Here is a 13,257-nt window from a genome sequence, read left to right as displayed (position 1 = left end):
TGTCATCACTGCAGCGCTAAAATCCAAGGTCATTTTCTATAGATTTACAGCCACGCAATGATGTTTGACTTGCCTTTCTACCATTCGTTTCAAAGTGCCCAGGGAATAATTCATTCAAGAAGACAGAGAAGATGGCTATAGACAAGAAAGGAAAAACAGTCATACTGCATTCCTGTGTAGCCATTTTCTAACTCCTTGTGTGCTGGAAAAATATACATACTCCCTTAATCTGTAGATTTCACCTAGGATTAATTTAACAAAATGATGGATAATGGCCTTGTGAGTAATATATATTTTTAGCTATTTAAATGTATTCTTCTCCTCTTGTATGTTATTTACTTGGTGCTAGGAGCAATTTGTTGTTTTCATAGATTTATATGTGATGCAGTGGCAAATGCTAAATACTAAATGTAATTCTAATTTACAACCAAGGACCAATTTGCAGTTTAATAATTTGAAATATAGTCAACATATTTAGTTCAATCTAGCTGTACATGAGAATGTAATCAATTCTATGCTATTCCACTGTGTATTTGGCTCAGGTATTTGTGTGATTACCAGATTTCATGGCAGAAGGTTACTGTTTAATAAAACATCTTTTTATTGTAATGTTTTTTTAATCTGCCAGTGATTAGACATGTGATCTTTACATACTTCCCCAATTGTTTGCTTATAAGCCCATGAAAACAGGCAAAAAATGATGTAATGCTCAGAGAGAGAGAGAGAGTGAAATGGATTCAGTTTATCACTACTGTGCTCGACTTAAGCAAAGGATGTGCTGTGTGTTTTAATTTCTGCAGTCCTGGAGGGAATGCAAAGGGAGCAGGTGGTCCAGTGGTGGGAGGGCCCATAAATGCTGGCAGAGAGGCAGAGAGAGAGAGAGAGAGAGAGAGAGAGCGCACGATGAAGACCTCTGTGCATTAGATAAATACATCCATCCTCTGTATAACTAGCGTATGTGTGGTTTTAAAAATGAAGGAAATTACAAAAATGCACTCTGAGAGAATGTGATGAATGTGGCTGCACAAGTGGTATGGCTTTTGATTCCTTCTGACCGCAGTTAATGGTGCCGAATGATTGAGTGCCAGCGTAGAAATTCTCTGCTGTGCTCCAATAGCTGAAAGGAGGGGGTTGGGCTCTGTGACAAAGAGTTGATCTCCCTGATACAGACTCCATGCTGGGGCTAGGATCAACGCTCTCACGGGGGAACCCAGCCCCCGTCTCCTCCACACACCTCTGCCTACTCTGTTCTTTTCAGAGCCCCTCCAGGGCTGTCAGTATCAAAGTGCATCTCAAACAGCGGATTCTGAAAAATGAATGCATAATGCAGAATGTCACAGCCTTTGTTCGGCCATTAAACCAACTCAGAAATCAATATGGATCTTAACTACCATTGCGGTCCTACTAATAGGCTTCTGTTACCTGCACATAATGTAGGCACTAAGAAGTCGTTCAGGCTAACCACACCTCCTAAAACAGTGAATAGGAAAAGCTGGTTACGCAAACGATGGTAACAACTGCCAAAATGAAGACAATTAAAATGGGTTCTTTAAAAGCATAATTTATGTTTTTTATTTATTTCTTATTTACCACCCATTTCTGAGAGCAATTCAGATTTGCTTATCTGAAATGAGTTCCTCTACTAATAGCTTTGGACAGAAAGTACTGAATTCTCACACCACTCTGAGTCCACATGAAAACAAACCTCAGCAATGTGTGTATCCAATAACCTGTCTTCTTTTGCTAAATAATCAGCAATCCACTTACTGTACTGTAGTCACCTCATGTTCATCAGCTGAAGGCTCAACCATAGGAGTATAGGGGAGCGGATGGTGCTTGAACAACCCACAGTCTTTTAATTGTGTACATCTTATTCTCACACTGATAGAAGGAAGAAGTGTAGGTCAGAGTCCACTTTTAAGAAGTGGCAGTACATGTGGGCAATCACTCAGAGTGTAATGACTAAACGAAAAACCCATTGCTCTTCTGTACTACATGGTTAATCTACGAGCAACATCTTATGAAGCATTGTGTCTTGTCTTAAAGTACTGGTTTTGCTTGTGCTAGGTTATAAATACCTACATCTGCATTATTTTGGAAGCATGGTCTATATTTTACACATTTTCAATTGTATGTTCAGAATGATCTCTTTGCCAGTGTGTAGACAGAAATGTTCTCAAACAGTCAATGAAATGAACACCATGCAACATCCTGTTTTTAAGGGCACCTCTGAATAATTACTAAAGTGTCTAAAGAGTGCATTTTCCCATAAGAAACAGAATACTAAAGCACACAGAACTCAAAGCCAAAACATTAGTATAGAGTGCAGTGTTATAGTAACCAGGCAATGTGCCTGGGGAAGCAGAACTATGCAACTTGGACTATGCGATGTAGGCAGTCTTTAAATCAAGATGCAAGCAGGGCCCCAGTTCTGTTCCAGGTCTCTGAAAACAGCGAGCAGACAGACACACAGAGAAAGAGCTTCAGTCTGGAATATCTAATTGACAGAAAGAAGAGACTTGGCTGCTGTTGGAGTTCCTTGCTGTGGACTTGTATCTTTGAGAAAGGCAATGGCAATGAAATAGTCATTGACAGACAAGCACCTTTCTTTTAAAATAGTGAAACATTTGAGGTGTAAAATGGATGCTAAAGTATTTTTATGGGTTTTACATGAAGAACACAAACTTTATAACTGTATACAACATTAGCAAGATGACTCAATTCCTTGTAACTGGGATTTTTGTTTATAAAAGTGAAGCTAGGATTGCTTTGAAGCTGTGCTTACCACATCTTATCTGTGCTAGAAGTACTCACTCTCCCGTGTAATGCTTTTTATTTAGCTAATGTTTATTTTGTTCACCATTTGAATGGTCAACAGTATATTTTTGCAAAAACGACAACTTGAACAGTGGTTAAAAAACCGATGCATTACTAATGCATAGATAATCAGATAATCAAATTGTAACAAAGACAGGTCCCCTTAAAAACAGATGTACTTAATATCCTGTTTCATTAATGGCAGTTAATTGCTTGTGTTCACAAACGAGTCATTTTGAGATTCCAAGTCATTTTTTCTATTGTGGGAAAGAAGCAGAGTGCTCAGTATTTCTCAGTCACATGGAGACATTTGACATGGAACAAGCTCAGACAAAAACACACACAAAAAAAAAGAAAAAATACAAAGCGGAGCGGGTTCTGCTATCCCACCCCCAAGCATTTGAGAACATTCCGTTCATAACCCTAAACTTAAAAAAAAAAAAAGATATCTGTAGAAATTATACTTCATGTCTCAAGAGGCAATAATGTACCCAGTATAAGGCTTTCACTAGCCTTATACATGACTTTGCCCACTGATTCTGAATATATTCTTTCAGATTTGAAAGGGTTCACCACTATGTTCACCATTTATTGCTAATACTGAGTTTGGCACCCGTAAAAAAAAAAAACTGACAGAACTCTCTTAAAAGAGCACACGTCTTTGTAAAGGTCCATAAGTGAACACTAGTTATCTAAAAAACAAATTGATCTGTACTGTCTCTCTAACGCTGCACTGTTTGCTTGCTTCCTTCTTCTGCTGAAGCTTAAAATAAATTTGAAAACTGTCTTTGGCCTTGAGAGAGATTTTGACATTCCTCAAGGCAATCTACTCTTCCCCTGTGCTGAATTAGAGTTTGTCCTTTCAACCCAGACCCCCCCACCCACTCTCTCTCCCTCCCCTCTGAAAACCCCTTCCTCCAGAAAGAATGTTTTCCCCCTCCCCCACTCTCTCACCATTCGCAGTCTGTGAAATGTTGAGTGTGCACTGCGACGGTTGGAGTCAGAATTATATGTGCTGTGATGTAACAGGAAAAGGGGAAACCGCCAGTACAGACGGTGGAAAGATCTCTGCATGTGTGAACATGTTCATATTTCACAAACCAGTCCTCCCACCAACCCAGGCTAACTGCATACCCCAACTTTTGTTCAAACAAATGTTCATAATTTTCAAAAATTCCCCAAAAATCCTTTGGAACTACAGTATCTCTCATGATACAATATGCAACTGAAATAACAATATACTGAAGTTACTTAGAGTTTCACATTTGTTACTGGCAACAAAGGGCATTGTTTTAAGAAAATTATTTACCCAGATGTTGCCTGAAATGATTTAATTGTATTTTGACAGTTTTCACTGAAGGATATGCTTTGGTTGGCCGTTAAGATGGCTATATAAAAACTTGTTGCGGCTAGAGGCAGCCAATGAAAATATAACTCCATGACATATTACATAACACTGGCATATCATTACATAACCATTGTCAACATTTCTGAAGGAGACGTTTAAAAAGTTAATTTCAAGGGCCAGCTGTATACATTATGCTTAGAGGACCAACATCACTTTAAGAGTTTGTAAAAGACATAAATACAGTAATTGCTTTTTTGTTGCATGGACATTGAATACTACTGTTAATACTAATTTGCAGTATTTCAAATGAACCCCAAACCTACCAGCTCTGGAAAAGAATGTGTAAGAATGAAAGAACCATATTTTTAAGGTATAACAATCTTTTTATTTTCTGAGCCAAGCTGTCAAGTTCAAATGAACAGTCCTCACTGCCCCCCACCCCCCAAAGGTGAAAATTTCAGTTTCCTCATTTTTTATTTTTTTATTTTTTTTACAGAGTTAAGGGAAGAATACATGAAAGTCTAAATTAGATTATATACTATTAAATGCTAATCCAATAAACCTTTTTTAATATTCAACAGGCTGACACACAAGTACAAGACTATTCATTCCATTTGTCATTTCCAATGTTATTATCCATGTTTTTTCTGCTGTCCAGTTTTTTTGTTTGTTTTCTGTAGGCATCTCTCAAAACAATCTGGCCTTCCACATCACACACTGCAAACACTGCCTGCCTCTCTCATAAAGCATATAGGGTTCAAACACACTTATCCAAGTTCCTTCTCTTTTCATTTCAGTGGTTGTAATTCATTTTGGTTAACCAGAAATTCCTTGGCCTGAGTTAACATAACAGGCATTTCGACATTTATTTTCAGAAGCCTGTGTTGTTTTTCTTAAAATATATGTGTTGTCATCAAATGAATGTTTGCATTAGTTTTCACACTAGGTCAACAACCTGATTCACCGGAGCACTTACGGCTTCACCCAGCTCACCAATGGCTTCGGGGAGCTCCCAGTCCTTCTTTAATTCACAGTCAGTTTGCTCCTTGGGGGGCTCTGCAGGCAGGCCAATTCCGTTGAGGCATTCTTCAGCGAGCTGTTCCACAGCTGGCTGCAGCACTTGTTCCTGAGACTCACTGTTCAGCTCGAGTGGCGCAGGAGGCCCAGCAGAGGAGTCGGCGATTTCACAGTCTCCGTTCTCCACCGTGGCCTCTTCACCCGGAGCTCCTGTGTCATCCGCCTTGGTTCCTGCAGCCTCCTCTGCCCCACTGGCGCTAGTGGAAATCAAGTCTGATACTGTGCCTGTTGCTGCAGCTTCGATTTCTGCCTGTAATCCAGGAATGGTTTCTGCGGGCAGATCAGCTGATTCAGACTGGATTGTTTCGGTGTTAGGTTCTGGAGCACTTTCTGGTTCTGTAGTGGCAGGTTCTTCTTCAGCTGTGACGGGTTCCTCCGCTGCGGTGGCTTCTTGCTCAGGTTCAGGCGCCGTTTCTGCTGGAGCTGGTTCCGTGCTTGTAATCTCCTCCGAGGGTACCGTAACTTCAGCAGAAGGAACATCTGAAACCACTGTGCTCACAACCTCTTGGGTGATGTCGGCAACCTCCTCTGCTTTTGGCACCTCGGAGACAGCCGCTGGCACTGATTCTGCCGCTGCAATGGCTTCCTTTACTACCTCTGCAGCCGCCTCGGCTGTGGCCTCCAGCGTTGAGGAAACCTCCTGCGATGCTGCGGCAGCTCCCTCCACTAGTTCGGCAGAGACCTCTTGGGCAGCTTCAGTGGTTGCCTCCACTGTTCCAGCAACTGCAGCCTCTGCTTGGCCAACTATGGTGTCACCGACCTCGTACCCCTTCTTCTTCCTGCTCAGCCTTCCTCCCATGGTGGCTCCTACAAGCGGAAATCAAATCAGAGTTACTGCCAGAAATTAGAAGAAAAGAGCGTATACTCTCCATAAGCCCACAACCAGAAATACAAGCATCTCCCCACAACCCTCCACCATGTGCTTAACAGGGTCCCACTTAAACGCTAAAGCTCTAATCTTCAAAAGTACACTCCGCTTCCGCTTCTCTGCCAAAATGGATTTTCCTTTCTGTAGAGATCACCCTCCTACGAGCTGAAGAGCTATTTCAGTTTAAGTCTGCCAATGAAAGGGCTGCTTTGTGCCAAGATCTGTGGACAACGAGGACTATTGGACAAATGAGCACTGGATAGAATCTCTCAGTGATCGACTCCTGTGTGAACCACAGAGCAAGAGGCTTGGGAATTATGTACAGTAAATTGCACCATGCAAACCCCTTTCTGCAGGCCTCTTTTTATGGACTCAATTAGATTCACATTTATCCCCATTTGTCCAGTTTCTGCACAATAAACTCAAGGAAGTCACAGAGACTAAAGGAGAAGATGGACCGAGCCAAATACAACAAAATAAACATGTGCTGTTAGCTATGGGCGCTGGTAAATTCGGTATGCACAAAATTCTACTCCCCTTTAAAGTAATATCACCTTTCCTTGTAGCCTACATCAGTAATGCACAAATACTTTTTTTTAAGAAAAAGGCTAAGGATCTGTATTTTGTAAGCATACTGTAAACAACTTGTAATTTACCTAAATGTGTGAGTGCATTTGCGATTGCCTTTTGTGCTAGATTTAGATCTGGGGTAGGGTTAATGCATGGGCAAGGGGAAGGGCAAATGAGAACTTGAAATTACATATAGTTATGTTTCTACATTACCAGTAATCATGTACATCATGTTTATTTTATTTTGTAACACCATAAATGGACTGCCTGGTGAATCGTGCCCACCCAAGACCAAAACATTATCCACTGAAAGTTAGGAACATAAACATAGGCCTGATCTCATTTTTCAAACAAGTTCAATTTCCTTGGTGCTAGAACCCTGCAACAGTAGGCTTGAACATAGTAACACACTTCCACCACTATCATTTAGTTCCTTACGGTAGTTAAATGCATTCATAAAACCTAGTCTCATTCACAGGATTGTCTTGACCGAGGAAAGAAACATACATAAACTTGCCCTGCTACCAGATGATTGATTTTTTATTTATTTTTTTTAACTGACTTTAGGCGGCACTGTAGTCATATCTGAAAACTAAAGGTCAGAGTTGTTCTACTATAAATTCTGTTTATAAAACATGAAAGTATGTTGTAAGCTTAACGTTAGAAGCGTGTGGCCTTGGCTGTGAATGTAGAAGAACGAGGAAGCGTTTACTGAGAAAAGTGGATTCTCGCACAACGTGGAAGATTGGATACGAGACTACTGCTATACATTTCCAAAGCGTAGGCCTAACCGAAAACATGGCAGGACTCCAATGGTTTCGATCATTCAATCATTGTTTTGTTGCTAATGGATATATTACACCCAACTATGGAGCTGTCCATAGTACTGCATTGGGGCAGTCGAGGGGCGATGGTGAGCAGTCCGTGTCCAGTGTGCTAATCAATCGAAATGCTGGTAACAGCATGTGCTTTACTGCGAAGGTCCTTTGGAAGCAATTGCTCCTTTTGGTCTGTCGTCAAGTTCTCGTTGTGTTCATCCAAAATCATTTTAATGAAAATAATTTCCTGGATTATTTCTCTGGATTGGACTCGATTCATTTAGTTAGTTTAGTCTGAACTGAAAGAATCTGACACCCCCTTAAACAACAGCGGATTTAATAAAAGGGAAGTGGCAAAATGTAGTGGGTTCCATTCGTTATGAAGCCGCTACATTTCAATTCAAGTAATGAAACACTAATTGCAAAACTTCCAACATGTTAACGTCGCCCACGAACAGTGCGATATATATCCTTGTAAAATAAACCTATTAACTCTACACCTTTAAATCCCCTGGCCTCCTTCATAAAGCTGGGGGGCGTGGTCGTCCACCTGTTTTGTTTTGAGATATACATTTAAATCCCGACAAAATGAGGAGAATATGCTATACCAAGACAAACCCATTTACATGCCTGTTCCTTTAAACATGGCCGAATTATAAACTATGTGGTCGCATTGCGCATAGACAGCAAAAAAACTACTACGTTTACATAAAAATGGGTGCGTTTTTTGAAATGCAAGTTCCGCTTTTAGGACCTATCGTAACGTTGAAGAAAGATGTATCTACACTACAGAAAACATGTTTTCCAGTGGTCTCCAAAGGAAATAGCAGTAATTAATTTAGCAAGGACTGGAAAAAATATCGACAGGAAAAGCGCAAACACTACTGTTTCTATAACCCCCAAAACCAGCCCCGCCCCTCATTTTCCTCAGGATCACGTAACCAGGATCAGAAGATGCCCCACAAGCGAATGTGCATATGTAAATGTTAAATGCACAGAAGTGCAGTTAAATTAAATCGATAAATCGTCTCCACTTCAGTACAAATAGAATAAAAATAAACAAGTTAGCAAGGTAAATAGAAAACTAGGAAGATCAGCGTGGTTTAACTATCTGCTTGTTGCTTGATTTAAAATACCCGATTTGATAATTCAAATAGCCAACAGCTATTTAAGAAATAATAATCAATCATACATACAAACATGTGCCTCGTGACCGAGAAATCCGGTAAAACAAAAGGGTATCTTTGATTAATATTATCTATTATTCTGCACATTGTTAAGGAACCACGCCTTCGCCCAGCTGAAGCTTATGGCAATGGAACCGAGACTGAAGCGCCTCAGGAGATTTTCTTTTTTATCTTCACATATCACACGTTGTTTCGAATTAGTAATTGATAGTTTTCTGCATCAACCCTGAGTAAAACTCTTCTTCAGAACTATAGTCTATAATACATGAATTGCAGTGCATTAGGTGATTGCAAATCGCTCAGTGTTTGTATATCTGGCCATCGCGTAAAAAGTGCACATGCAGGGAAAGAACAAAGGATAGCTGGTCCGACCTCTGAACATTTACTTATCCGTGTTACACTAAATCACATAAACAGCACAAACAAAGCCTTGTTCAAAATATAAATTCAAATAAATGCATCTTAAATAAAAGCACTGCTTGAAAAATGCACCGACCTGATTATCTGCTGAGAAGAAACCTTGAATCCTCAACGGTAGTGAGAGTCGGAGGTCTGCTCTACTCCCCTGCAAGGTTGAGCACAAACTGAGTGAGTAAAAAGCTAGAGACTGACAGCTGCACTCAGTCTTGCTTACTCCCTGAGGAACAATCTAGGACCGTGCGTTTTTTTTTCCCCAGAAGTACCCCTCCTCTTATATTTACAGTTTACAAGACATCTGTCGCTATCACAATCTATCCTGCCCACCACACTTCTCTCTCCTCCCCTTCCATCTATCCCGGCGTATAATTTGATATCAAAATGACATTTGTTCGTTTATGGAATAATGCACCCCCTCAGTTTAACTTTTTTTCTTTCCAGTTTCATTGCAACCGTACTCTTTCAACTTAAAAGTTAACAAAGTCGTTAACATTTTCGCCACTAATCGTGACATGGTTGATAACACAACTCTCCAACATTTTTGAGCATAAAAAATTTTGAATGGACCATAAAGAATTTTCGAACTTAAAAATTCACTGCAAGGGATCGTTACATAATCTACCCTACCCCCCTTCACATTATTGTTCCACCAGTCTACAAAGCAATGTAGGCTACATCGCCTAAATAAATGTGATATAGTGTAAGCACGTGAAAATAGGTTTTTCATAATTTCGTGGTAATTTGATGTAACTTTCACCGTGAGGAAATTAAGGAACATCACGACATACGATAAAGCTCCGTGGTCAAACCTTTTGATTTCCACACGAACCATGATCCTTCCTGTTCTTAGTAGTTTAGGTAGTAGGCTACAATAGGTGGTCATCGTAATAACCCCCCCGCCCCCCTCAACGCCACCACTTATTTGTTGTCTTTATGACATTGAGAGTTGTGAGGCATATTGAAATCGTAATTCAATCTACTGACCTTTATACATTTACAGACAAAAATTGGTCTTTTGGTTGAGTGTGTCAAAGTGTCCAAATTCAGGACACCAGAACTGGAATTCTGATAATTTAGTCTCAGGTTTATTTAACAAGTATCGTATACTTCCACAAAATAAAGATTAAAGTAATTTATTTACACACCTGTGGCTGTCTTTATGCACCTGTAAAACCAAAGGTATATGGTGTGATGATTACTTGACTTCCCTATTGCTGGTGAGGAAATTAACTTCTTCATTATTTTTCAATACACAGCTGGGAAGACACATCACTGAACAAAAAGCATCACAGTGGCAGGGTTTGGATTTTTTGTTATCATTCAAATGGTTCTTTGCATGGAACACACAAAACCATGTTCTGTTCCTTCTGGTGTTAGTTTGGTATGAAATGCTATCAATATATGACACTGTGGTGCATGTTTCTCTGCACTGATGAGTGTAATCATGCTGACATGATTACACGAACATTAGTATCACAATACATTTAACATTATAATACATTTAGTTGCGGCACAAGCCATCCTCACATGATTTTCAAAAAAAATAAATAAACAAATAAAAAAATAAATAAAAATTAAAAGAAATTAAAAATCAAGGATTTGAAGAAGTTTAGCATCATGTTTTTCTCCAGTTAGACCTACTACATTACCACACTACTCTCGCCTTCACAGACATAAGGCATCAGCTATACCACTTCAAGGTAGCCATGTAATATTGTTGTGTTTACATATTTTCCCATTTATTGCCTATAGTCACATATTAATTATTGTTGTTGTGCACAATTTGAGTAACTATTTATATGAACAAGCTTAAATCAAGTTAAATTAGATTGGTTGATTATTCCTGGCTACAAGCCGAATTTTTCGAATCACACGGTTTTATGGCTTACTCACTGTGCCTTCAACGGAAATCTTCAACTACACTATAGGTATTTTAAAAGCTCAGTGAAATATACTTCTAACACGTAATATGAGTGATGTATGATGTTTTCTTTGAGTTGAGTGGCCCCTAGTGTCAATTTGAGGTAGTTACACTCCCTTTTGAATGCAATGGTGAATAAAACAAGTTTACCATGACAGTGTTTAAAACGATGGCTAACATAAAAAGACGTTCTCCATATTTCTTCCTAAACAGATTCTGCAACAAATATAGAAATACATGAATAAATAAATTATAACATAGATCAGAATTTTTAAGATGAAAAGCTCCCAAATGGAAACTGCAGATCTTAAAATTGTAAAAGGCCTTTTCATACATTGTACCTTAATTAAATAAGACCTACTGTCTGAAACAGATATGGAGAGTCAACCAATCACCTCTTACACAGCAGCAAGGGACATATGCATGGTAGTTAGAACATGAGCGGACTAAACAGAGGTGGAGATCCAACTGAAGTATTTACTCATGTCAGCTTACAAGTCACATTACATTTATGGCAATGAGCAGGACAATATTTGAAAGCTGTGGCTTTATGAATCTACGAAATACCCAGATGTGCTAATTTCCCTTTAAGCATTAAGTATATTATGCAACTTAATAGGGCTGCATACTGGAGATTTCCAGTATGCTACCACAAGCACAGTGCCTGTTCTACATTTGGCTTGGTGTATACATTACATCTGAGAGTTGACCTTGTGCTGCAGGGTAGCAGGTTTCAGCATAGCTGACACTGTCAGGCAGTGATGTCTTTTCCCTTTCCTGTACTCATATTTGTAATTGTTTGGTTTTTCCTTCCAGTGGGGATCCACAGACAGGCTGAGTGCTGGCCGGTTAAGTTTCATGCTTGTTTGTGTGACTCAGAGTTTTGGCATGCTAGAGCTCCCCAGAGAACGCCTGCCATCCATCTTAAGTCTGTAGCCATAGCAACCCAAGGCCATATGGAGGATCTTTGGGGAATTGTTGTATGAGGGGCAGAGGGGCGGATACCTCAGCTGTCTTTCCCTCTCCTCCCCAAACTCTTAGGGGCAGGTGTGGCAACGTGTCTGTCAGTAATCCCAGCACTAATCATGATCTCCATTCAAGCAGAAGCGTCCTTTTTTCTCTTGTCCATTGTTTTAAATTAGCATTTTTATCCTTTTTTCTCTAATTATAAAAATGGTTACAGTGTCCATTCAGCTTTGATAACAATAAAAGTAGGCTATTCAAGTATTTGCATTGATCAATTATTTCTGATATGCAAGTGGATTGATATAGATTTTAGATCCTTTTAGAGCAGTTTAAATCCTGTCCCTTTGAGGATTGATTAATTTTTATTTTACCTTTAAAAATTTCAGCTGTATACATTTTAACTTACTCATATATCCAGAATTAGTTACACTGATGTATGGTAAGGTGCTTGGCAATGATTTCTGTGGTGTAACATCTGTATAATTTCTCCAGTGTGGCCAGATTCAATGTGTACTGTATTGACTGTCAGAAAATAGCAGGAAAATACTTATTGTGTATTCAAGGACTTTATTAAGATGGGGGTTAGATTCTACTCTGCTAGTTCAGATAAACCTCTGAAATCACTCCAGTTTCATGATGGAAAAAACAGCTGTGTGCCACAAATAGTGATTAACAATAGCATGGGTACAACAAGGGTAATCAATCAAAATCACGAAAGAATGACCATATATGAACACAAATATCAACCAATGTCACTCTGAATGTGGTTCTTTAGCTCATGTTTTGGTATACATGAGGATGTGTTGAAAGCAAGAACCTGTCTGGGCTTTTCATAACACAATAGATGCTTCCAAAAAAGACTCTTTAACAGAGAATGAGATATGAAAGGATATGAAAGAGATTAATTTTAAATTTAAATAGACACTTTGGAAAACCTATATTGTACAAAATAAATAGAATGAAATAGGGGACTGAGAATACATTCAACTTGACATGAGGCCTTTGAATAATGAATCAGCAATTGAATTCGTAATAAATTTGAAACATTTATACTTATGAAACTAATGTACATGACTAGTTGACTAGTGATTCTTTGCTAGACGTGATATGAATGAAGAAACTGGGCAGTGCCTGCACAAGGAGAAACTGGCTGTATAGTTTGTATTACATGACATTAATTTGGCAGACATTTTTATCCAAAGCGACATACAATAAGTGCATATGAAAGGTAATTGGAACAACGACACAGCACAAGTCTGATAAGGCAC

The 13,257-nt window shown here is 39.2% G+C and overlaps 1 protein-coding gene across 1 annotated transcript; it reads right to left on the bottom strand.

The window, feature by feature from the left end:
- Positions 1–4,527: 4,527 nt before the first annotated feature.
- On the bottom strand, positions 4,528–9,439 carry LOC118215810 (fibrous sheath CABYR-binding protein-like). Its single transcript, XM_035396823.1, has 2 exons — positions 9,182–9,439; positions 4,528–6,049 (listed from the first exon to the last, which is right to left on the bottom strand). Exon 2 carries the CDS (start codon positions 6,039–6,041, stop codon positions 5,103–5,105), a length of 939 nt encoding a protein of 312 aa, XP_035252714.1. The 5' UTR covers positions 6,042–6,049; positions 9,182–9,439; the 3' UTR covers positions 4,528–5,102.
- Positions 9,440–13,257: the final 3,818 nt, after the last annotated feature.

Source organism: Anguilla anguilla, chromosome 16, assembly GCF_013347855.1.
Source record: "Anguilla anguilla isolate fAngAng1 chromosome 16, fAngAng1.pri, whole genome shotgun sequence".
In the NCBI taxonomy this organism is placed as follows: domain Eukaryota; kingdom Metazoa; phylum Chordata; class Actinopteri; order Anguilliformes; family Anguillidae; genus Anguilla; species Anguilla anguilla.
This window is presented reverse-complemented; position numbering and strand designations above follow the sequence as displayed.

Coding starts and splice junctions, on each gene's coding strand:
- LOC118215810 (XM_035396823.1), bottom strand. CDS start 6,041: ATGGGAGGAAGGCTGAGCAGGAAGAAGAAGGGGTACGAGGTCGGTGAC.